A 24,352-nucleotide genomic window follows, 5' to 3' on the forward strand; every position below is an offset into this window, starting at 1 on the left:
ATATATATATATATATTCTTTTAATGATGCTAGTCTAATGTTGGCAGTAAGTAGGCAGTGATACTTATTGAGTTTGTGGGTTTATTTGGGCCAAATTACTGTTACTTTATATGTTAGTCTAATGTTGGTCAAGCATGTTCTTTTGTTTACTTGGCCATTATCCATTTTTGGTCTCCACTTCCCCCTTATATGGGATCTTGGTGACGAACTAGTATACAATCCCCTCCCCCTTCAGTATGTTTGCTGGTGGCCGTCCTAAAGAATCGAAGTTGCTTGCTCAGTCACTATGATGTGAAAATCCAGGTGGCAGTGCGCGTTTAGGAGATGTTGAATGTTTACGTTGAAATTATTCAATTAATTCTTGTTTTTTTACTGGCATTTGTGGTTTGATTTTATTCACTTCTGCTGAAAATTTGTGTATTTTTGGGTATTATTGATCACTAGGAATACAATGTGCTTGATTATGAGGAAAAAGTGGTCGATGGTTTCTATGACGTGTATGGACTCTCAACAGAAACAGCAATTCAAGGAAAAATGCCTTCTCTCTCAAATCTTGAGTCAAACACGCGGAGTTCTGGGTTCGAAGTTTTATTAGTCAATCAAACTGTTGACCCTGCATTGGAAGAGTTAATTCAAATTGCGCAATGTATTGCATTAGACTGCCCCATAAGTGAGGTTGGCGTTTTGGTTCAGAGGCTTGCGGAACTTGTTACGGGACATATGGGTGGGCCTGTTAAAGATGCCAATGTCATGTTGGCTAGGTGGATGGAAAGAAGTATGGAGTTGAGGACGTCTCTGCACACAAGTGTGTTTCCCATCGGATCTATAACTATTGGCCTCTCAAGACATCGTGCTTTACTCTTTAAGGTTTGCTGCTACCCTATCCCACAATACTTCTTTTTTTTTTTTTTTTCTTTTGTCTGGGCTGTACCATTTTCAGCATGGCCTCTTATGGTATTTATTTTCATGAAATGTTAGGTCATTGTGTTTTTTACACTCCACACATGCGCACGTGTGTGTGTGGAAGGATATACACGGAATCTCTTATCTGAATGAATTCCCTATTTTCTCACAAACATTTTTCTAATTATATATTAAAATTTTAGTTATCTTTTATTACGAGTCTTATCGTCTGTGTTTCTTACCTACTTTTCCTGTTTCCTCGGATGTAGGTATTAGCAGATAATATCAAGATGTCCTGTAGACTTCTGAAAGGCAGTCATTATACAGGTGTTGAAGATGATGCTGTCAATGTATTAAAGTTGGAAGATGAAAGGTTATAATAAATTAACTTGTACTTTTTAGTTTTACTTTTATCTAAATATATTGCTGTTAGTAAATTTATTTGACTACTTATGTAGTTTGCTCTTCTTTTTGTTTGTGGTTTCTACATGGTTATGAACATATATTTCTGTCTCCAGGGAGTTTTTGGTTGATCTCATGGCAGCTCCTGGAACACTCATACCAGCTGATATTCCAAGTGCAAAAGATTTCTCCTTTAGGCCGTATAATCCAAATATAAGCAAAATCCCAGTGCAATATTCCCTGAATAATACTGGAGCTGCTTATTCAGGATCAAAGCCATTGCAAGGAGAGGGCAGCAGTCAAAATCCTACAGTTGAAAGTAACTTGGTACTGGATAGAAGACCAAGATCCGAAAAGGCGGAATTTCTTCCTTCAATTCCCGGTTCAAGTGCTGATAATGGTGTTGGTTCTTCTAGAGTATCTAATAAGGTTACTCTTCCTACTCACTTAGATCAAACTGCCTCGTCAACCATTGGGAATACTTATTATAAGGGCAGTCGTGGAGCTCATGCAGTTGATGGTGGTGTGAGAATGAATGTTAATGTGGTCCCATATAATCAAAATCAGGAGGACCCTAAGGATCTTTTTGCTGATCTTAATCCATTCCATTTAAAAGGACCCGGAAAGAATGCTGTATACAACAAACCTGCAGACAATAAAGTTGATGAGCTCCACAGACCAAGAAATAAGCCCGTCTCTGGCCGACCTCCTGTACCATTGATGTGGAAAAGCCGTTATGCTTGCAATGAAGTCCCTACGAAGAAGGAGAAAGATTATATGGAGGGTCTTTTCCCTAGAATTAATCGTGAACCTAATGATTATAATAATTCTTCATCATTAGCCTCCACCAGCTCTAGTTCAACTGAAAAGATCAATAACGAGGGCATCAAATCTTCTGGTAATACGAACACATCCAGTAAGGAAAATGGTGAAAAGAATTCTAATTTTGATTACAGTTCAGAGTCGGCAGCAAGCACCAATGAACGCAATAAGTTTTCAGAAGATGATCACAACAATAACCTCAAGGAAGAACATCCAAGAGATGCAAATGATTTACGAAATGATTGGATACATGTGGTTAAAGAAGGTGAAAAGAATGAAATTGTTTTAAATGATGGTGGGAAACGCCCACATGACAGATTTGTGGAGAACAATCAGAAACTGAAGGATCCAGAAACTCCTTTCTTATCAGTTGGTTCCAGTATGAATAGGGTTGATCAAGTATTTGATGATGTAGATGTAGGTGAATGCGAAATATCATGGGAGGATCTAGTTCTTGGTGAAAGGATTGGTCTAGGTAATGCACATAGCTGCCTTGTTTTTTTTTTCCCTCTCTCTCTCTCTCCTGGTGGAGGGGGGCAAGTGTGGTGGTACTCAAAGCTTTGCTAATGTCATTCTCTCCCACTGTCTGTCTCATTAAATATGTTACATATATGTGTGTGTGTGTGTGTGTACACACGTACATATGTACATATTCTTGTTCTCTTTAAGTATGTTACATATATGTATATACACGTGCATATGTACATATTCTTGTTCATGAGTTTCATCTATCTGTTTAGGTGGTATATTAATTTTGTCTGAAATATATTTTCTACGTGGAAGTTAGTGTCCTTTCCACTTTTGCATATGTCATAGATAAAGATAGAAGTCTTTGCAAGGATTAACAGGTGTATCTTATAAAGATCTGTCGGTTAATATTCAGTTCTTGGCTCCTTGTACTATAGATGATTTTTCTCTTTTCCTGTTCTCTGTAAATTAGGTTCATATGGAGAAGTTTATCATGCAGATTGGAATGGAACGGTGAGTTTCTATTTTATACATTTCATTATTACCCGATGCTATTTATCTTTTTATTTTGTTAAAATTTGGAAGTGTTTCAGTTAAGAGTTTTCTTAACGTAGGTGTATGAGAGGTTTGGTCAGTTATTTCATGTAATCACCAACCAGCGACTACTTTTCGTGAACTATAAGTACAAGGAAACTCTTTTCTGTTTTTCCCCTCCCGTACAATGTTTAAGTTTTCATTGTTCTTGTTACAGTCTTGATAGTCTTCTTAAATGTTGCTTCTTGTCATCTTCTCATAGTGGTTATTCTTATGTTGCTATTATTATGGGGAATTTTCATATTCTGTTTTTTATCCACTCACAGAGGATTTCGTCTTGCTTTAAATGATTTTCCAACATGTGTGTATTCCTGACAGCTGACTTTAGAATTGTTGGTGAATTACAGGAGGTAGCTGTGAAGAAGTTCTTAGACCAGGACTTTTCAGGCGCTGCTTTGGATGAGTTTAAAAGAGAAGTAAGCAGTAATTTTTTCTTTGTTTATTTTCTCTAAGTGTGCTCAGTTAACTAATATTGCTCTATGTATTTTCCAATGGTATTTGGAAAATTTTTGTGAAAGTATGATTTAGATAAGTAGTTATTTAAATTCTGCCTTTACACTGAGATAGCTAGTGGTTTCACACTAAGAATACAAAGAACTTGATTCTTGATATCAACGCTGGTGGGATAAAATTGGATGTGATGAAGTTGGTGACCATTATTGCTAATATAACTTCGGACTAATGAAAGTTAACTTTGCATATCTTATCTTTGTTTTTGGATTTAAGGTACGGATTATGCGTAGGTTGCGTCATCCAAATGTGGTTCTTTTTATGGGTGCTGTTACTCGACCACCAAACCTCTCAATTGTTACCGAGTTTCTTCCAAGGTATAAATATGCATTCATGTTTACATCATACTTCTACAGTGGCGGGATTTTTTTTTTTTTTTGAAGAGTGGGGGAGGGGGCGCTAAAACAATCCTTTAGCAAGTGGTGTTGACTGTTGAATTAACCCGACCTAATCTTTTGCATTTACACTGGTTAAATGTATTAGCCTTGCTCATTAAGTGCTTCGTTCATTTTGGCGTTCTGTTTTCCAGAGGAAGCTTATATCGGATTATCCATCGTCCTCTCTTTCAAATTGATGAGAAACGTAGAATTAAGATGGCTCTTGATGTGGTATGAGATAATGCATTTATATTCTTTTTCAATCAGCATACTTTCTTATCTTCGCTGATTGTTCACCATTCATTTTGGCAGGCTAGGGGTATGAATTGCTTGCATACCAGCATACCTACAATTGTTCACCGAGATTTGAAGTCACCTAATCTTTTGGTTGATAAAAACTGGAATGTAAAGGTATGAATTTTTCTCTGGTTGTTTTAGTATCCTTTTACATTGATTTCTTTCTTGTTAGATAAATAATATCGCACAATGACAGTTTTAATTTTCATCAATTTGGTGGAGCTTGTGTGGGTAATGAAATGTAAAATTCTCTTAACAGTCATTGGTGTTTCTGGTTGTACGTGATGTTTATTATGTCCTGATCAACTAAAATGGCAACGCATGAGTGATGAGTTCTGTTTTGACGTAATTACTTTCAATTGTGAAATAAGCATGCATTCTATTGGTTACATTAGTCGTGCTCTTTTCTGTAAAGTATAATGTAAAGATCTTTTGTATAATACTCGTAGCCATAGGGGTAACTGATAGAATAGAAGGTAGGGAACAAAGGGAAATTAAAAGGAGCTAAATGATAGGTGTTTGAGCCCGCCAGCTAAACAATGGGCTCTTTTCTTTTCTTTTTATGTCAGTGTGGATAAACTTTCATGAGCTAAAGGTACTGCAGTTCAAGGTTTTGACATTTAATTCAGAGTTTGTGTGTATTCTAGAAGGTCTTCTTAGATCCAGAGGAATTCGTTTGTGTATTAATAAAAATAGGATGGTCATGATAGAGCACATCTAGTTTCAGGACAGGGGAAGGAATAGAAAACTATTTTTTGATTTGATTAAGTTTAGCTTGTGAGCGGAAAACCTAAGGAATCGAGTTGTAAGTTGTGCTTGTGCATTTACTAGATATCTTGTTTGTTTATAAGTTCAACGAATGCCAGAATTTCCTGGCAAAGTAATTTGGCATTTGATTTTTTAATTATTGTCGGTTCATCTCTTGTAACGCAAAGTTTGAAATCCAATTGTACAGGTTGGTGATTTTGGATTGTCACGCCTAAAACATAACACTTTCTTGTCATCCAAATCAACTGCAGGAACGGTAAGAATTGTTCGGTCTTACTTTTTATTTTTTTTTTTTAAAGTTTTTTATTGATTTTTTTTTTTTTTTTTTTGGTTGTCACGCCTAAAACATAACACTTTCTTGTCATCCAAATCAACTGCAGGAACGGTAAGAATTGTTTGGTCTTACTTTTTATTTTTATTTTTTAAAGTTTTTTATTGATTTTTTTTTTTTTTTTTGAGTTTAGCCTGAGTGGATGGCGCCTGAAGTCCTTCGCAATGAACCCTCCAATGAAAAGTAAGTTTTTGGCAGTCTTGCATATGTTTTCACTTTGGTGGTTGTATGTTCTCATTCTTTTGCAATAAATGCCTGTTATGTAATTATTCAAGTGACTACTTCACGTTTCGTTTGGTGGCGTGGCATTTTGTTTCTGCGAGACAAATATTGAGCTTCAATCAAGGAACTTACAGTTCAGAAACTGAAATATCATCTTGTTGGATATGGTTGAATGGTTGACACTAACCAAATTCATTCTTCCAAGCAATAAACAAATTATAAAAGCTGTGTAGGAATTGAGTGGTAAGAAGCCCAAAAAAGCAGGGCAGGAATGAGTAGGGAGGGGGTAGAGGGCCTTTAGGATTGGTTGCCATGCTTGTGGTACCTCTAAATTGAACTAAAGTCGTTCAATCGATTGCATTAATAAGGGGAAGTCGACATAATCTTGTCATCTTTGTTTGATTTTCTTATTTATCGTATGTCTTTCCAATTGAATTATTCTCTGGTTTTACATTTCATGGGCTGGCTTTAACATAGCTTTGCACTATATGATAATATTATGTAGTTTGAGTAAATATATGAGGCCACTATATGATAATTTTATGGCTACTGTGTCAATGTATAGGTGTGACGTGTACAGCTTTGGAATCATTTTGTGGGAGCTTGCTACCCTTAGATTGCCTTGGAGTGGGATGAACCCCATGCAAGTTGTAGGTGCTGTGGGTTTTCAGAATCGACGTCTCGACATACCCAAGGAAGTAGATCCCAAGGTTGCAAGAATAATCTGGGAATGTTGGCAAACGTAAGTTACGGAAGCTCTGTGCATGTATCTAGCATTTATACTCCACTGAATATATCTAGTTCAATTGATTGTTTTCTTGTCCTGTTACTTTGCAGTGAACCGAACTTGCGGCCCTCATTTCTGCAGCTTACAGTAGCTCTCAAGCCCTTGCAGCGGCTTGTCGTACCATCCAATCTGGACCAGTCAAGTTCATCATCACCGCGAGAAATTTCAGTAAACTCTACTCCTGAAAATGTTTCATTATCTCAAGTGTGAATAAAGAGGCGTTCCGTTCCATTGATTCGCCTTGATTGGTATATATTTATTCTTGTAAGCGACAAATCAAAAGGAATAGGTTTATAAAGGGAAAAAAATAAGAAAGAAAAAAAAAAAGCCTGTAGACAAAATTGTGTGATGTATGTAATTTCTACTGCTGCCTAAAGACTGCGGCCGGCCTTTTTGTATAGTTGCATGTCCATAGTTGATAATATATATCCTATGTATTCCACAGATACAGATTTCTTTTTCTTTGCATCATTTCAATTAAAAAAAAAAAAAAATTAGGGGCACGAGTTATAGCCAACCGCCGTACTGTTTTTGTATGTTTGCAAACACGAACCAGTTCCAGTTTGCATATACTTGAACGAGGGCAAAAGCTAGCGACCAAAAGATCCAAGTACGGCTGTTCTTTTATAGGCTTATGGTAGAACACGGAAAATTAGTAACATATATTTCTAGCAACTTTGTTGCTTTTGAACTGGTGAATATTGAATGGTTCTTATTGTGAATATGTTATCCGTGCCAGTATGTGTTCTTAGAATCTCAATTTTGATGTTCATACAAATTTTTTTTTTTTTTTTGGCTCAAGATGTTCATGCAATTTTACTTCAGCTGTTCATATTACAACTTTGAGGCTTATGATAGAAAAACATTGAGAGCTTGTTTGGGACATATATTCAAATCTAAATTTAGATTCTCTTATAGTATTTTTTTTTTTTTAATTTTATAAAGAGTTTGAATTCTAAAATTTCCTCTCACAAAATTCCCGTTAACAAATCCAAATCATGACTTAAAAGGGAAAAAGAGAAAAATATGTCAAGACTTGAGATGAATTAATATTAATAGGCCAATAGTTTACATAAATTAATAAATAGGTCAAATTACTATTTTCGTCTATAACTTGTCTAGTTATGAACCATAACTTGACAAGTTATTGTCAATAATTGTTCATAACTTGTCTGGTTATGAACCATAACTTGATAAGTTTGTCCATAACTTATCTGGTTATGAATCATAATTTGACAAGTTATGGCCTATTAATTTCTATAACTAAAAATTAGCTTATATACTTTCTTAAATTTTTCATGTTGGCCTATTTTTTACTATTTCCCGACTTAAAATATATGTTCTAAACGGGCCTTAAGTTATCATTGCAGACTATAATTTCATTTTGGAAGGAGTAACTATCGCTTTGACGATTAATTAGTTCTAAATTACTAAATCCGTCACAGCTGATCAACATTGGTTTTTGTGTACCAATACGGTTGGGAAGGAAAATAGAATAGAAATTAAAAAAAAAAATCACCAATATATATATGGTCATAATTATAAACAAAGCATTGGTAACTTCACAACATGAAACAATGAAACCTCCTCTTAACAATTAACTGCTGATCATCAATTTCAACTAGTCTCGATCAGAAGGAAAATCCGTGGAGAGAAAACTATAGACAAATAAATCTCTTAGTACTCCCTTGATAAAACAATAACTCCTAAGAAGGCCTTCTTTTTGAAAGCCAGCTTTCTCTAGAACCCTTTGAGAGGCCTTGTTCTCTACAAATACAAAAGCCTGAAGCCTTACCACCTCAGGCAAGTCCTTGAACACAAGTGGAAGTGCCATCTCCACTGCCCTTGTGGCTACTCCTTGGCCCCAGTATTTTGGGGCTACACCATACCCTATGTCGGCCTTACACCTGTCATCGCCCGATCCTGGGAAGACGGAGATGAAACTGATCGAACGGTCGTCAATGCATATGGAACGGCGCCAAGGGCGCAGTATGCAAACATCTTTGATGAAAGTCAACGCCTCATCTTTGGAGGTCAACGTCTTCCATCTGAGTTTCCGTGTCACTTGATCGTCGCCCGCGTATGACATCAAGCCGTCCACGTCCGTTAGATTAAATGGACGGAGAGTGATCTCTGATAAGTTGATCTCCATGATAGTTGAACAATGGCAGACACTGTCGTGTGGCTTGGCTACTTTGAATTAGCATTAAACTGGTGTCTTAAAGCATATTTTATATACAAAACTGATCAGTTACTTAAGGGAGTGAAAGACCTCACGTATTGAGAGCTTTTTATTTTTTATTTTTTTCAAGGATAATATTATGGTATCATAATTGATTCATTTCTTTTCTTCTTTCTATTATAATCTTATCATGAAGACTGATCAATTTCAGATCTTTTGTTGCTAAAAAATTAGATAATGAAACTGCTGAGAAAATTCCGAGCATTGAAAATAAAGGAAGAAAGGGACTTTATGAGAAATTAAATCAGTTTAAAACGGAATTAGAATGTTAGTAGGGTCCTTTGGAATATCCTTTTCTGCTTTGGAGTGGGTCAAGATCGGCTGGCCTAAAATATTTTAACCTCAAAATGCAAGTTAGGTGACTTAAAAAATGGCAAATTTCTGATTGGTAAAATGGATGTTGCAACTTTTTTTTTTTTTTTTTTTATAAGGAAAGGATGTTGTTACTTTTTTTTGTTTTTCTTTTTGTGCTTAAAATGGATGTTGTTTCCTAATCCTTTTCAGACTAGAAAAACAACCCCCAAAGTTTGCACCAGTCGGAATATTATTAAGAAAACACATCGTTTTCTGTTTAAATTATTGCTGCCATCTAGCTACGACATAACAATATTGCGTATTGTCGTTAATTGTCTAAAAATAATTGTCATTTTCTTAAAACGGCTTGTCGTTTACTTCTTCAAAAATTGCATGCTTTGTTGATTAATGAAATGTTTTACTTTCAAAAAAGAAACACATTAGTCTTCAGCTTGAAAATTTATTGGTTATGTAAAGTATGTATAAAAAACAAAGTGGGTTTTCGTTTCAAAGTTTACAACAGCAGTTCTCAAAAAAAAAAAAAAAAAAAAAAAAAAAAATCGAAAAAAAAAAAAAAAAAAAAAAAAACAACACTACGTTTGTTTTCTATATTCATCTCTAATTTTAAATCATAATTCATGGTTCTTTACAGTATTTTCTCTCACAAAAAAAATACGTAAAACGATAATAATTTTAAATTATAATTCTGAATATATAAACTAAATGTCCTCAATGACAAGTCATCCACGAGGGACGACAAATGATGCAAACTAAAATACTTTATTTCACCACATTCTTATAGACTATGTTTTGGGGCACATAATGGATCGGGGATGGATTTTGGATTATACACTCGAGAAAATGTCATAGGATGTGGCATGGTGTGATTGAGTACAATAATTTTATGGGACCCACTCTAGTGCGACTAGACTAGTAATGTTAGATGCCCTATAAACAAGATACCATGAGAATTACACTAGAATAAGGGAGTCATCACAAAATCCTTGTGAAACATTATTTAAAAATTAGATTGAATCAATCTTACACACATAAATATGTATATATATATATATATATGTGCTACTTAATTAGTAAACTTCGATGAAGTTTCCTTGTAGTTTCTTATAATATTTAATTGTCCATCTAATGACATGGCATACTTATAGCTAGTGTGATATATACTTGCATGAACAATTAGTAATCTTCATTTGAGATATTAACTGAAAAGATTTCTTTATTGTAGAATTTGGCAAAATTAAAGGAATAAACAAATATCATATGAGTCTCTAAACAATCAACAAAACAAACATATATATATATATATAAGAAGTAGCAACGGTACGGTTGTGTATGAAACTTTCGTCAAAGAACACAAGGTTAAGCAAAAGAAGATTAATGAAACAAAATATACATAAGAGAAGTAGCTATGAAACTTTCTTCAGGAATCAAAAGACAGAGAAAATTAACAAATAAAATGTAAGGGGGAGTCTTATACGTGGCAACATCTGAGCATATGGTCCAGGAGACCTACAACATTTGGTATAATTAATAACACTAAACAATTTAAAATAAACTTTATTAATTAAATCATAAATTTTCTTGGAATTTGCCTATAAATAGGACTAGCCTACTTCATCTTGACCAAGCAATTTAGAAAGCATTCGAACAAAGCAACCCGGGAGGCAATTCAGCATTTCCGTAGACAAATTTACCATGAAGCCTTGAGAAACTAAAACAAGAAAGCAATTCAGAAAGGTAAATAAACCAATCCTTCAACCAACTCTTTTGAAGCAATCATCATAAAGTAGAAACCAATATATGTGAGGAGGAGCAACGCAGATGAAACCTAAAAACAACACACCAAACCTAGATAATTCTAATTGATCACAAAATCAAGAAGAGATTAATCAATACATAAACATACGACAATCTAAATCTGTTTAAGAACCAACTTAGCTATAAAATTCTAAAATAACATAGCAGTTGAATATATTAAGGCCTCGTTCACTTCGCAGATTCGAGTTTTCAATTCAAGCTGAGATGTGACATTTTCTGAGAGGACGGTCCATCTCCAATTACTAGTCTGAGTTTACAATGCTGTAAACAACAATATCCCTACTCTTTCCCTTGACAAAGAAATACTTTCTCAAAAACACCCTCTCTAACAAAGCCAGCCTTCTCAAGTACCCTCTGTGAAGCTTTGTTCTCTTCAAACACCAACCCTTCAACTCTATCCAAAAACTTCAACTCCTTAAAAACACAAGATAAGGCCAACTTCACAGCTTCTGTTGCTATTCCCTTACCCCAATAGTTTGCTTTCACAGCATATCCTATCTCTCCTCTTCTCTCGTCTTTCCCACTACTTCCGGGCATCACATATATCGACCCTATCGGTTGGCCATCAGCACATATAGCTCTATACCAAGGGTGAGACTCTATGACCGCCATTGTGAAGGAATGAAATAAAGGGACGACACTCCTTGTATTAACGGCCCACCATTCTGAAGAAATAGGATAAGGGCCGACCTTATAAAAAGTCAAGCGTTTGAGGCCCGCCATTCCTTTCCAAGGAATGGAATAAAGGGCCTACCTTAGATAGAGTAGTAACAAGAAAGATGCCCGTCATTCCTTTTCAAGGAATAGAATAAAGGGCCTACTAAATAAAGCGTTTTGTAATACAATCATACCTTTTTTTCTTACCATATAGAGTCGACGTCGGTCAAGTATAGCGACTAAGTATCTAAAGGCTAATAGAGGTTCACCACTTCTCGTCGATAGGTGTCCCACCGACAGTATCGCGTCACGGTGTCGTCGCCAGCCCATGCGAGAAAATCGTCGACATCGGAGATCTTGAATGGCTGGAGAGTAATTTGTCTAGGCCTCGACGACATAACTTCCATTACTACTCTCAGGAGTCGGGACATCTTATCGACCCCATCGGTTGGCCATCAGCACATATAGCTCTATACCAAGGGTGAGACTCTATGACCGCCATTCTGAAGGAATGAAATAAAAGGACGACACTCCTTGTATTAACGGCCCACCATTCTGAAGAAATGGGATAAGGGCCGACCTTATAAAAAGTCAAGCGTTTGAGGCCCGCCATTCCTTTCCAAGGAATGGAATAAAGGGCCTACCTTAGATAGAGTAGTAACAAGAAAGATGCCCGTCATTCCTTTCCAAGGAATAGAATAAAGGGCCTACCAAATAAAGCGTTTTGTAATATAATCATATCTTTTTTTCTTACCATATAGAGCCGACGTCGGTCAAGTATAGCGATTAAGTACCTAAAGGCTAATAGAGGTTCACCACTTCTTGTCGATAGGTGTCCCACCGACAGTATCGCGTCACGGTGTCGTCGCCAGCCCATGCGAGAAAATCGTCAACATCGGAGATCTTGAATGGCTGGAGAGTAATTTGTCTAGGCCTCGACGACATAACTTCCATTACTACTCTCAGGAGTCGGGACATTTAGTATATTCTTGTGTTGTGATGATGTATTCTAAAAGATGTTACCTCATGCTAGCTTGTGCTAGGACTTTTATAGTAAATGAATAATGTTATATATCCTACAGCACAGGCCCCACAGGTTGGATTATCTGGCATTATCTTACAATTTCATGCCCAATGATAAGGTGGCTTCTCTTAGGTGGGAGCTATCCATGAGTTTTCAAATTGAAGTTGTCGGAGTTGCTGAAAGTCGATCGTCGTTATTGGTTGACTAGTGGGTTTCGTTTCAATATTTGGGTTGACATCATCACGTGAGTTGGGACCTTGCTTTCCAATAATTGTAGGACGTGTGCATGAACCTGGCAGATTTCGCTTTTCAATTTTCTCTTCACATTCAAACTCCTATGTTTTCTTTACAGCAAAGATGTTTCTCACATATCAAGTTCCTGTGGCTTTTTTATTTTTATTTTTATACATAATCCAATATTGTGATGGAAGAGTTTCTTGCACGTCGGACTGTTGTTTTACGATTCTTTTCGGTATAAACTTGTTGGAATCTGTTGTTTTACGATTCTTTTCAGTATAAACTTGTTGGAATTAAGTTTTTCTTTTCGGGGAAAACGATAAAGAATCGGTTAGAATTGTGAATTTAATTTTGTATAATTATCTATTAGGATATATTCTAACTTTAGTGTTTATTGTTGAATAAAAAATTATCTGTAGGATTATTTAGATTTAGTTAAATTTATCTTTTTTGTTGGTATCAGTCAGCTCTCTATAAATATCTTAGTAATTGTAATTCGTACTTAGAGTTGATGATTGATTAATTAATATTGAGATTTCTAGTTCCCTCTTGTGTAATTGTTGTCCTACTAAATGCAATGATTAGAGCAAAGAATGGTACTTAGAAATGTTCAAATAGGGACAAATGTTGCTTAAATTTAGTGAGAAGCCCACCATTGAACTGACAAATTAAAATGATCCATTTCTCAAAAACAATTTTCTGACCATTTAATCTCCCCAAATTTGATTGAATCCATGGACCAACTCGTCTAACTAGCCAAAATAAAACAAAAGGCTTCGACATTTAAGACCTCAAAAATTGATTCTAGGAGTTCTGATGGACTCTCCAAACTCCATCTCCATGGTAGAGTAGGGATCTTTTCTGGGCGTTGTTTACTTTGTTCTTCAATCACTTCAGTTCTTCCCGCAGCACCTATTATCAGAACAAACAGAGTAAACAGATTAAATAGAAGTAAGGTTTAAGATTAATCTAAGACATTAGATAATCAACTTAAAATCAAGCATTGAACGACACTAATAAAAGATGTGATCCTGATATTCTGTCTCATGCACGTAGCTACACTAAAGAATGCCTTCTAGTTCATGATTTATTTAAATCTTAAAAAATCTTTCTGTAAAGGTCGGAAGCAGGGAATACCTTTTATACCTCTTATTGGAACCACATGGGCAAAGCGCATTCCTACTTATTTGTCCACTCTTGGCGAAGTTAGACCTAGCAAGATCCAATGGTGTAGAACCCATCAGCTTTGCACCTGAAAAAAGTAAATTGCAAAAACAAATGAGAACAACTAGATTAGTGAATTTGTCATGTTTCATTTCCAATGAAGTACCAAGGAAAAAGTGTCAATCTCTACAAAAATTGATAGACGTTAGTGCGTTCTATAATCTAAGCAAAAATACATGTTTAAGACGATCTCCAATCCAAATGTTAATGTGAATGCTTAATTTGGCGTCAAAAAAACAATGTAAAAATACCAACTCCAATCCATAATGCTAGATTAGATGTTATATCTAGTTTTTGTCACAAATTTTGAGCTTTGGAACTTGTAAAAGGATAATTTTTAAAATTTTTAAGTAACAGTAAAATGGTAATGTTATAATTATAAAGTGAAGAGTCAACATATCAATTACTAAACAACCAAATGCCAAATTAGAGCAAGTAAAGCATTGCGGCAAAATAGTGGTGTCAAATTTGGGCGTTTGACATTCAATTAAAGAAGCTCTGAATGTTTTTATTGACCAAATAAGTTTGACATTCAATTAAAGAAGCTCTGAATGTTTTTATTAACCAAATAAGTAAGGAGTAGTCTAAATACAGAAGTTAAAAGACATGATACCTCAGCAAGACTCCTGAGTATTGGTTTTCCTTCTTTCTTTAGATTTTCTATCTTCTTTTATGCTTCTTTGGCCCACGTAAACTTGACCAGAGCATTCTCAACATCGGCAATCGTGTAATTACAATTCTTTGCTGCTTCTTGCTTGTGATTGCTTTGGAGATTCTACAAAACATTAAAATCTAAAAAACTATCAACAAATGACAAAAAATAATAAAAACCCATTAAATTAGAGTAAAAAAATACACCTCTCCTGTGGCATCAAAGCCTCCAAGATATCGAATTATAGCTTCTTGTTTCTCAAAAGCATTCGAAAATGTCGCTTCACTGCTTCTACCTACCATAAATTGCTTGAAAGATCCTAATTTTCTCGCGTTTTTCAATTCATCCGCAAAGCCTAAAATTAATCAACTAAATATTTAAAAAAAATAACAACACTAATTGATAATTGCCCAAAAAAAAACTGTAAAATTGAAGGAACCAATCCTCAAATGCGGCATTTTTCTTCTGAAATTTTAATGGGTGAGAGCTAAAATGACAGAGCAGTGACAAATAAACTTATGGAGAAGGGTGAAAGACTCGGAGGTGATCTGGGGTCCTTCATCGGAGGCCTTATTTCAGAATTTTTCGTTTGCCGCTTAATAAATACCGTTGTCGCTCTTTCTGTAAAACGACATCGTTTGATTTCTAAATTTTGTTGTCTTTGAGCTGAAACTTCATATCTTGTCTTTTGTTGAGACGAGATGTCGCTTTTGTTTTTAGAAAAAAATATTTTTCGTAACGAACGAGCGTTCGTCGTTAGAAGCTTGTTGCACACAACTACCTACTTCTAAAAGTGCTGTTGTCGTTTGAAATAAACGACATAGTGATTGTCGTTTCAAATAAACAACATTGCATTCCCATGATAATTTCACGTCGTTTACCACACAACAAGGAAACACGGGCCACTAAAGTGGTGGGGGGGGAACAGAAACTAATCTTCAAAAATCAAAACACTCTTTTCACTGAAAGACATTTGAACCAGAACGGTTAAACAATGTCACAAAAGCATTCGAAGTTTTTTTGAAGAGCCTCTCAGGTGAAGTCAAGGACCTATTTTTAGTACCTTCAAAACACAACTAAAGTAAATCAAAAAGTCTCAAACTTTCAAATATGCTACTTTCATGCTCACGAGTTTTTTACCCTCGCATCAACCAATCAAATCATTCCGTCCGTTCAAACTTTCGCTTCATAAGTATAAGTTATAACCAGCATCACACTCCTCTCCCAACCAACACAAATGGGAAAAGGGAAAATAACATTAGTATTTAGTCAATGAAGTGAATGCAAATACTACAGCTGTTATAGCTAGTATCTCAAACTCAGTATAGTGATTAAATAACGTGACAGTACATATAATTAAATGATTATAGATTTGCATTCAGAGTTGAAAGATCGGAAGCTTACAAGTTCCCTTCCCTAGACGAACATACAGACAAAATAGAAAGCATGGCTCAGCTTTCTACATAAACTACTGATGTACCAAGAAAATTCCCCGTCAAATATTATCCGCTGCTTCTCTTTCAAATACAATTATCAACAAGAGGTGTCAGACACAGACTTTAAAAATCTCTTCTCAATGCAACAAGAGCATCCACCTGCAGCTTCAATCTGGTCTTTCTATTGAGGAATGCCAAAACCAAAAGTAATAAACCATCAAAATCCTAGGTTTTAAACCGCCTAAACTCGAACCAGATCTCATAGTGATTGAAAAGCAAGCTATCATGTGTATGCTTTCCGAGATACTCAAGGCCCAAACTTTTGAGCCTCTTAGTGCACTCATCTCCACCTAACCGTGAGCAGAACTTAGTATTATGCGACACAAAGATTCGCCCATCAATGGGTTTCAGTTTACTTGCTAATCTCTCTAGTCCAACCCACACAAGCTTATCAGGCATATGGAGAAACACGGCACTAGCATAGATCAAATCATAGACAACTTCTGTACCAAACTTATTGAAGTCCATTTCTTCACCTCTCACAATAAGAGGACGCTTGTGCAGTAGGCCTTGCGAAGGAAGCTCATACCTGAAAGCAGCCATCAACGAGAGCTCGTCTCTTTCAAGACAGTGGAAGTGTTCAGGATTGAGATAGCGGATAAAATGCAAACCAACTCGAAGGGTGCCGCATCCAATCTCCAGAACGCAAGAGTTGGGCCTCAGGTGCGTTGACTCAGCAAGAAACTCAAACACGTCCCGTCCTCCTGCCCAGGGCTCGCCATAGTTGCTGTGGTGCTCTTCAACAAGGAGCTCGCCAGGGCATGGGAGGGCAGTGTGATTGTCTGATTCGGGTCCTTCATAGTGGGAAATTCCCTTGAATCTAAAAAAAGTAACAGTAGTTTCAGTTAAACTTTTCGTTGAACATTGTTTCTATTACAGAAAAAAAAAAAATAGCCCTCAATTAAATCATAATCACATGGTAAAAAGGAACAACAAACTCCATTTTAGTCGCCAAGAGAACTAAACAGAACTACTTAAGAACAAATCTCTGGACTTTTCAGCTTTGTCCTGTACCTAGCATTTGTATTAGCATTTCTTAGAAATGCAATAACTTCAAGTTTTGATCTTTCAATTTTGGCAGATAACCCAGCAATTTGACAAATCAAACAGAGCATTATTATCATACAAGCCAAACCTCACGTGAGACGGAATAGACATTTATGTGAATCGTTTTGTTTGATCTTGCTTGGACATATAAAAACGCACTCATGGAGCTATTTGAAGCACAAATCATTCCAATATCCACGCACAAATCAAAGGAACTCACAGCTCGCAAGTCTAATTGCCCGTCACAAATAAAAACTCAAACACACACAAACACTTATAGTGAGAGATTGATGGATAGGAGAGTACGAACTGTAAGAGATCTTGAAGTTGCTGAGCTCTAGTGCGTGGGTTAATGCCCTTACGGAGTACATTGTCCTGCATATGCAGCCCATTGACGCGGATCTGATCCCTCACCCACTCCACGTCCTCCTTCGTCGCCCATATCCGCTCGGTCACCGGCGCGGCAAAACTTTCTCCGGCGCGGTCGGGAACGGGGACGCCGGAAGTAGCTGCCAGCGGGCAATCGCAGGAGGAGAGAGAGGACAACAGGAAGAAGAAGAAGATTGCAGCCACCGAGGCAGCCAGTATTAGCACCGGCACCGTGATCACCACGCCCTTCGCCGGCGGCGACGACAACGCCATCGGCGATTTTTCTCCGTTTAATGAAGAAATCTATGGCCCTTTCTTCTCCAGTTCCGACTCGAGAAGAAGAATGGTGTTCGTGTGTGTGTGTCAATCTGCGCCGGATTCTTCTGGCTTAGAAGATTGGAGACATCGAAACGACGTCGGTTTCTGTGACAACGTAATTTGGTTTTTCTTTTTTTGTTTGTAAACGTGCCGCTAGAATGTCGTTTAGAGGAACGTGCAGTCGTTTGAGAGGGAAATATTACGGTGATGCGGCCGTGCAGGATAGTCCTGGGTTTTGCTTTTTCTTTTTTAGCAGACTGGGGTTAATATTAATACGTGGTAAACGTCATTAATTTCCTTAAGAGAGCCATTGATTTTTTTTTTTTTTCAGTGAAAAGCCATTGATTCCATTTATTCATATACAATGAGATAGTTACATAAATATATCTTTCTTTCAAAAAGATTATACAAGTCGAAAATTATATAAATCTATCTTCGAGTTTTATTCATAATGAAGTAGATATTTATAAATTTTGAAAATTTGTGTCAATTTCATCACTCTCATTTTTTTATGAAAACACAACGAAAAAACATAAATACCACTTAAAATAATTTTTAAAAATATTTTAAACACTAAAAAATCATAAAACCCTTCAAGTAAATTCTATAATATATTTTTCTTTTTGAAATTTTATGGTTTTTAAGTGTTTAAAAGTTCTTTAGAATTTCTCATAAAAAGTCTAAAATAAATTAAGTATGAGTAGGATATCTTTGTCCTTTTTTCTCTTTGTAATAAATTAAGTATAAGTAGGATATCTTTGTCCTTTTCTCTCTTTGTTTTGTCCATAAAATTCTTAAAGGATGGATATTTTAAATTGAAATTCATAAAAAGGATAATCTTATAGTTTCTAATATCAAGGAATGTATTGCGAAAAGAAAAATTAAAACTAAGCGTTATAATGACAAAATTATCTCTATACAATTCTTTCCATATACAAATATATATTGATGGAACAATTCTTTCCATTTATTGTGATATGCACAGTGCAGATTAGGGGTGTGCAAAAACCAAATCAATTACAAATTACTTTAAAGATTTTTAAATCAAACCAAACCAACTAAGAGATTTAATTCAATCCAAACCAAACTGATTATAATTAGTTTGGTTTGATTTTTCTAATTGGTTTAAATTAATATTTTATAACCTCTTCTTAAACCCCTTAATTGTAACTCGTATTAATATTTTGTATGATAGACATTTTTTATAAAAGAAACATCTAGAGTTATAATCATTTAATATTGGAATAAACGTACTCTTATATGTGAATACGTTACAGATCTATAAAATATATATAATATTAAAAAAATATAAATTTAAATTGAATTGGCTTGGTATTTTAAATGTTAAAACCATAATGGTCCCGTTCATTTCACCGATTCGAGTTTAGAATTTGAGTTTTGCTACAATAAAAAGCTCTCAGAAACAGTCACATCTAACTTTTTTGCTACAGTAAAACACTTTAACATAAAGTCACATTTCAACTCGAATCATAAAACTAAACGTGCTCTAAACCAAACAAATTTAATTAGTTTTTTTAAAAATTAAAACTAAACTAAACTAAACTGATTATTAATTAGTTTGGCTTAATTTTGTTAGTTTGAATGGTTTGTTGCACACCTCAAGCGCAGATTTCCTATTTTTTTCGTTTTCTTAATTTTTTTTTTTTTGGAGTTTTCTTAAAATTTTATATATTAAAGAATTAATTTAGAGTTTTTAGTTAAAATGGCTTAAAAGAATCTTTCAAGTCCTAAAAACAAGCGGTCGTATTCGGAGAGGATTGAGGAGATAGATATATATATATATATATATATATATTACATTATGTTATACTGATTTGGTGCTATCTTAAGTACTAGAATACAATTTGCAAATCCACTAATTTCATAAAACATAAGGCAGCAGAATGTAATTTTCTCAAAATAAAAAATATATATATGTTGCAAAAGCAAGTAAAAAGCTTTCATAAAGGCTATTCCACGGTGGGACAGACTACAGAGCTGCTGCCACCCACCCATTCGGCTCCTTAAATAATCAGTGTCGACACCTTGGTCCATGACTTACAATCCAACAATCTGTACAGACGTTTATTTTCTATATTCATTCTTAATTTTGAATCATGATTTATAATTTTTTATAATATTTTTTTCTTATAAAAAACACACATAAAATGAGAATAATTCTGAATCGTAATTTTAAATTCATGTGGGCATTTTCTTTTCCATGTTTTAAAAAGAAAACCCACAAAACCAAGCTAATATTGTTTCCACCCAAGGAAAAAAAAACACGAATATTATATCACCCTATAATAATACTATATGTATACCATCACACTCAAAATTTTCAGCTAATTAAGACATGAACCCAAAAAGCACACACATTTTACAACTCCACACAAGAACAGCTAAAAAAAAAAATAACAAGCTCTTCTTTATTTTGCACACTTAGATCAGGTCTGACATCCTTCTTCTGTGACGACAAAGTTTGGCTCTTAAGTTTGGATCAGACGAGGTTACCATTTTACTTCTTGTCAAAGAGGTTGACTTAGTGTCTAAGCCACTGCATTTTGGGCTTTCAGTCATGTTGACAACAACATTATCTGTTTCAACATGTTTTTTTCTGCTCGAGTTCTGTAAACTTGCTTTGAAACGGCGATCCGAAAAGCTAATTGAATGAGAAGCTGTGAACTGGATTGAACTTCTCATTGTCGACCTCAGACTTCTTGCTTTTCCGACAATGTCCCTCTCCGACGCGCTTTGCCTTTCGCGGCTGGCGACGGTGGATGTCATGAACCGGGGCAAGGATCTAGAAATGATTCTTCTAGTGGCTTTCTGATCAGACTGGTGGTGGGTTTCTGTTACTGCCTTTAGCTCTTGTTTTGGACTTTCAGGGGAGTTTTCTTCATATTCAAGTGGTTGATCAGCGTTTGAGTGGAGCCTTTTGTTCTCAATTAGAAGGAATTCAGCTTTCTGAATTTGATCCTTGACTTTCTGACACTCTTCTTCTGCTTCTCTCATGCATTCTTCGAGCTCATGGACCCTTTTCTCCTTTTGCTTCTTTAGGTCCTACAGAAATTGCCAATAATAATGTTACATTGATGAGAGCAACAAGAACACAGTAATTAAGCAAAAGAGAAGACAAGTACCTCAACTTGTTCCCTGTTAGACTCCACTGCTCTTGCTCTCTTTGCAAAGCACAATGAACAGATTGTCTCCCCAGCATCTTCTTCACATGGGCTCACATGCACAAGCATCAACACCTTTGAACCATCACCTATTGCAAATGAGAATACCCAATTTTAACCCTTTTGAACCAAGACAATGAATCGGAATTCCGGCTACTTTTATAGCATTTTTTAATGCCACAAATTCACAGTTTTGATGGTACCATCTATAATAATATACTATGTAGGACTGTCTCTATTTGTGACATCAAAAATTGGCTTATGTTACAATATAGACTATAGTATGAACTTGTCTGAAATATTGAATACAAAATTCTGGATTAATTACCTAGGGAGTCTTTGAGAATTTGAGTTAGCTTACTATTCCTGCAACCCAAGAGATAAAGTAAAATCAGGTGAAGTTAAAATAATTGGACCAGCAGAAAAGAAAAAAAAAAAAAAAAAAAAAAAAAAAAAAGCAGTATCTGACGGCCCCTTCTCCAAGCTTTCATTTTGCAAAGAAGAAGAATAAGATATCAACTAAAGCTGACAATCAAAAGTAGCAAGTAAAATAACCTGTAAGGAACATGACCACGCTTCCTTCTTAGAGCAGCAATAACATCACCCAAAGCTGAAAGAGAAAGGTTTATGGCCCTTCCCTCATCAAGTGTTAGCCCACTAGCTCCTGTTTTCAACAATCTCTCACTCCCTCCGAGATCAACCATCCACAGTTTGCTTATTTCGGTTTTAGCTTCCGACGAACCATTCCCGTGTCGGAAAATGGTTATCCTTGTTAAGCTAGATTATATAAAGCTAAACAGATAACGCAATTATCAAACCAAATAACTGCAATGAAATTTTCTGAAATAACTAACTAGATCTGGAACCCACCAGTGAGACCTACTGGATGTTTCATTCACACTAGTCCACGAAGTCGATCTAGCTCGCCTCCCGCGGTTATACCACCATCTGGCTTTAGCATAATCTAGGATTTGTACTTCCGTAAGACCTTCAATTTCCACACTTCCCTTTGGATCTGTTTGGATGTTGAGATTGCTGCAGTTAAGACAGCCAAATCTAGTAAGCAGCTTAACAAATAATTAGTCTAATTAAAAGTAACAATATAATTAGAGTTAGTTACCATCTTGTCACAGGCTCATATGCTCTATAAGTTGGTCTCGCAGCAAGTAGATCTTTAAGACTGCCCATGTAAACCTCTGACATACTCATCGAAAAAGTTAACGATTCGCCTTCGGACGAGGCTTGATGAAAGAGTTCCTTTAGAGCTCTAGGAATGATCCCTGGCTGCTCATTTGTACCATCCTGTACATTCATTTCAGACCAGTTATAGTACTTTTAAGACCAATAACAGAATATGCCGCCAGAATATGGATGCAACAATAATTTCATGAAAAAGGCTTTCTACTACCAACCATTGTAAAAGTCTTGCCCGTGCTGGTTTGACCATAAGCTAAAACGCAAACGTTATTCCCATCAAGTGCAGATCTCAGAATTGGTTCCACCTCAACAAATACATCTCCTGCAATGTTCTCAACCACAAGAGTCTCTCACTAAAACTAGAACTGCATCAAATGTGTTCGAGTAAAACTCGGGGAAAGCGCATTTCCACTTGAACAGACATCTCACCTTGGCTTACTTCTTGAGCGAAAACCTTGTCGAATTCGAACTCTTTTCTAGTGCCACCAGACTTAACCACAATCTTCTCTGATCCAGTTGAAATGGGCTCACGAATTCTTCTCCTGTCAATCTCTAGGAATGGCCGAACTCGACAAAAAACTCGAATGCTGCCTAAAAAAATCAAGTCCACAGATTAATACTTAAACAGCCTTTTAAATAACCTCTTGACTAAACTAACCACGATCCACCACCTTTGATGTCCAATATCTTATTCAATGCCTCTCTCCTCTTCTCATTCCATAGCTTGTGCTTTAGCCTCAAATCCGCAATTTCTCCTAGAAAACCAAAAACAACATGATTCTTAATTATATGACAATGACATTTTAAAGTATCAAAAACTAAGAAAAAAAATCTTTAACTTGGTCAAAAAGTTTTACCTTCCAGATTTAATATGGACTGTAAGAGCTGGTTCTTCTCGTGCTCGGGAACAACATTGACGTCAGTAAAAATGGTGGGAAGTGGAGGGGAATCAGACAACTCAGAAATTAATGGAAGCCCATCAGGGGAATCCGGATTTGATTCCATTAAAGATGATGATTTGAACTTGAAGGGCTGTTTTACATTAACTTAAGACAACGAGATCTGTTCATTTTCAGCCGTTATGAACATTTCTCAGAACAAACAATTGGAAACTTTCTAAGGTCTAGCTCAGCGTAGAAACAAGGCTACTTTGCGTATGCAATAATAATACCCCAAAAGGAAAAAAAGCAGAAATGGAGAACATATGTATTGTATTTACTCAAGTGTATAAAGAGTTTAGAAGCTTAAAACCAGCTTAACGAAGGAAGAGTTCAAAACGATTTCTGTTTTTCTGACACTAAACAATGAAGACAACAATTAATTGATGCATTTACAACTTGTTACCATAACTGAACCCCTAAAATCTTTACGAAGAAATCAAGATTGTCAGTATAAAGCACTTTAGTAATTAATAAAAACAAGAAAAAAAAAAAAAGAAGAGTACATGTCAATCACTTGCATGAAAAATACTCCAATAAATTTGTTAAACTTCAAAATTGGAAGAACCCCAGATCAAGCACCTTGTATTTATGAACAAGGTCGAAGAAACTGAGAAGAGATTTTCAAAAAACAAAAAAAAAATCAAACTTGGAGATGAAAAAAACAAAGGAACAAGTGGGTGTGAGTTTTTTTTTTTTTTTCCCAATGATTGAACACTCCAAGGACCCAGATTAAGAGGTGAAAGTTCATGTACAGTTTAATGGTCACTCGGACCAATTAAAAAAATGTTTTTTTTAAGAGAGATTCTGTTTTGGTTGGTCTTAGATCTAAAAAACTGAACTGTAAAGTAGTTTATGCAGAGAGGAGCGTGAGGAGAGGAGGGGCAAAAATGGAACTGAACAAAGAAGATTGGTTTTTTTGGGGGTGATAGTGGTTGGCTTGGTCCTTGAGCTTTGAAAAAAATGGATGGCTCGTTCGTTTTGCGGATTGAGAGTTTTTAATTTGAGTTGAGATATAATATTTTTTTAAAATTTTTTATTATAATAAAAAAAGTTAAATGTGATATTTTTTAAAAACTTTTAATTGTAGAAATCTATAACTGAAAACTCAAAATGGTGAAATGAATGAGGCCGGAGAATTTAAGGTCAAGTTCACTT

The 24,352-nt window shown here is 35.6% G+C and overlaps 6 protein-coding genes across 6 annotated transcripts in view; 1 reads left to right on the forward strand and 5 right to left on the reverse strand.

The window, feature by feature from the left end:
• LOC21384603 (serine/threonine-protein kinase EDR1) overlaps window positions 1–6,927 on the forward strand; it is a 10,067-nt gene extending 3,140 nt beyond the window's left edge. The window contains 12 exon segments of the mRNA XM_010108087.2: window positions 445–867; window positions 1,173–1,276; window positions 1,422–2,602; window positions 3,068–3,108; window positions 3,537–3,605; window positions 3,916–4,016; window positions 4,229–4,307; window positions 4,389–4,487; window positions 5,329–5,397; window positions 5,606–5,655; window positions 6,260–6,436; window positions 6,532–6,927. Coding sequence (XP_010106389.2) covers window positions 445–867; window positions 1,173–1,276; window positions 1,422–2,602; window positions 3,068–3,108; window positions 3,537–3,605; window positions 3,916–4,016; window positions 4,229–4,307; window positions 4,389–4,487; window positions 5,329–5,397; window positions 5,606–5,655; window positions 6,260–6,436; window positions 6,532–6,691 — 2,553 coding nt within the window. The 3' untranslated portion in view covers window positions 6,692–6,927.
• A 1,126-nt stretch (window positions 6,928–8,053) lies between these two features.
• On the reverse strand, window positions 8,054–8,633 carry LOC21384604 (uncharacterized N-acetyltransferase YoaA). Its single transcript, XM_010108088.2, has one exon. The coding sequence runs from the start codon at window positions 8,631–8,633 to the stop codon at window positions 8,103–8,105; it is 531 nt and encodes a 176-aa protein (XP_010106390.1). The 3' UTR covers window positions 8,054–8,102.
• Window positions 8,634–11,132: 2,499 nt separating this feature from the next.
• Window positions 11,133–11,465, reverse strand: LOC112093574 (putative ribosomal-protein-alanine acetyltransferase). The gene has a single exon (XM_024172271.1). The coding sequence runs from the start codon at window positions 11,463–11,465 to the stop codon at window positions 11,133–11,135; it is 333 nt and encodes a 110-aa protein (XP_024028039.1).
• A 2,019-nt stretch (window positions 11,466–13,484) lies between these two features.
• Window positions 13,485–15,282, reverse strand: LOC21384605 (protein translocase subunit SecA). Its single transcript, XM_024172272.1, is given in 5 exon segments — window positions 13,485–13,683; window positions 13,909–14,023; window positions 14,602–14,770; window positions 14,854–15,002; window positions 15,255–15,282. Coding segments are annotated over 5 exon segments (480 nt in total). The 3' UTR covers window positions 13,485–13,664.
• A 625-nt stretch (window positions 15,283–15,907) lies between these two features.
• Window positions 15,908–17,922, reverse strand: LOC112093575. The gene is made up of 2 exons (XM_024172273.1): window positions 17,501–17,922; window positions 15,908–16,963 (listed from the first exon to the last, which is right to left on the reverse strand). Exons 1-2 carry the CDS (start codon window positions 17,830–17,832, stop codon window positions 16,309–16,311), a joined length of 987 nt encoding a protein of 328 aa, XP_024028041.1. The 5' UTR covers window positions 17,833–17,922; the 3' UTR covers window positions 15,908–16,308.
• A 2,229-nt stretch (window positions 17,923–20,151) lies between these two features.
• LOC21384606 (kinesin-like protein KIN-14U) lies at window positions 20,152–23,572 on the reverse strand. Its single transcript, XM_010108090.2, has 10 exons — window positions 23,114–23,572; window positions 22,928–23,011; window positions 22,686–22,847; window positions 22,472–22,578; window positions 22,180–22,361; window positions 21,930–22,094; window positions 21,615–21,836; window positions 21,388–21,425; window positions 21,021–21,148; window positions 20,152–20,940 (listed from the first exon to the last, which is right to left on the reverse strand). Exons 1-10 carry the CDS (start codon window positions 23,259–23,261, stop codon window positions 20,320–20,322), a joined length of 1,857 nt encoding a protein of 618 aa, XP_010106392.1. The 5' UTR covers window positions 23,262–23,572; the 3' UTR covers window positions 20,152–20,319.
• Window positions 23,573–24,352: the final 780 nt, after the last annotated feature.

This window comes from Morus notabilis, unplaced genomic scaffold (genome assembly GCF_000414095.1).
Source record: "Morus notabilis unplaced genomic scaffold, ASM41409v2 Scaffold3103, whole genome shotgun sequence".
Taxonomy (NCBI): Eukaryota; Viridiplantae; Streptophyta; class Magnoliopsida; order Rosales; family Moraceae; genus Morus; species Morus notabilis.

Coding starts and splice junctions, on each gene's coding strand:
- LOC21384604 (XM_010108088.2), bottom strand. CDS start 8,633: ATGGAGATCAACTTATCAGAGATCACTCTCCGTCCATTTAATCTAACG.
- LOC112093574 (XM_024172271.1), bottom strand. CDS start 11,465: ATGGCGGTCATAGAGTCTCACCCTTGGTATAGAGCTATATGTGCTGAT.
- LOC112093575 (XM_024172273.1), bottom strand. CDS start 17,832: ATGGCGTTGTCGTCGCCGCCGGCGAAGGGCGTGGTGATCACGGTGCCG. Junction 16,964..17,500: donor CAACTTCAAGATCTCTTACA/GTTCGTACTCTC, acceptor TACTTTTTTTAG/ATTCAAGGGAATTTCCCACT.
- LOC21384606 (XM_010108090.2), bottom strand. CDS start 23,261: ATGGAATCAAATCCGGATTCCCCTGATGGGCTTCCATTAATTTCTGAG. Junction 23,012..23,113: donor GTCCATATTAAATCTGGAAG/GTAAAACTTTTT, acceptor TTGGTTTTCTAG/GAGAAATTGCGGATTTGAGG. Junction 21,149..21,387: donor AATTCTCAAAGACTCCCTAG/GTAATTAATCCA, acceptor CATTTGCAATAG/GTGATGGTTCAAAGGTGTTG.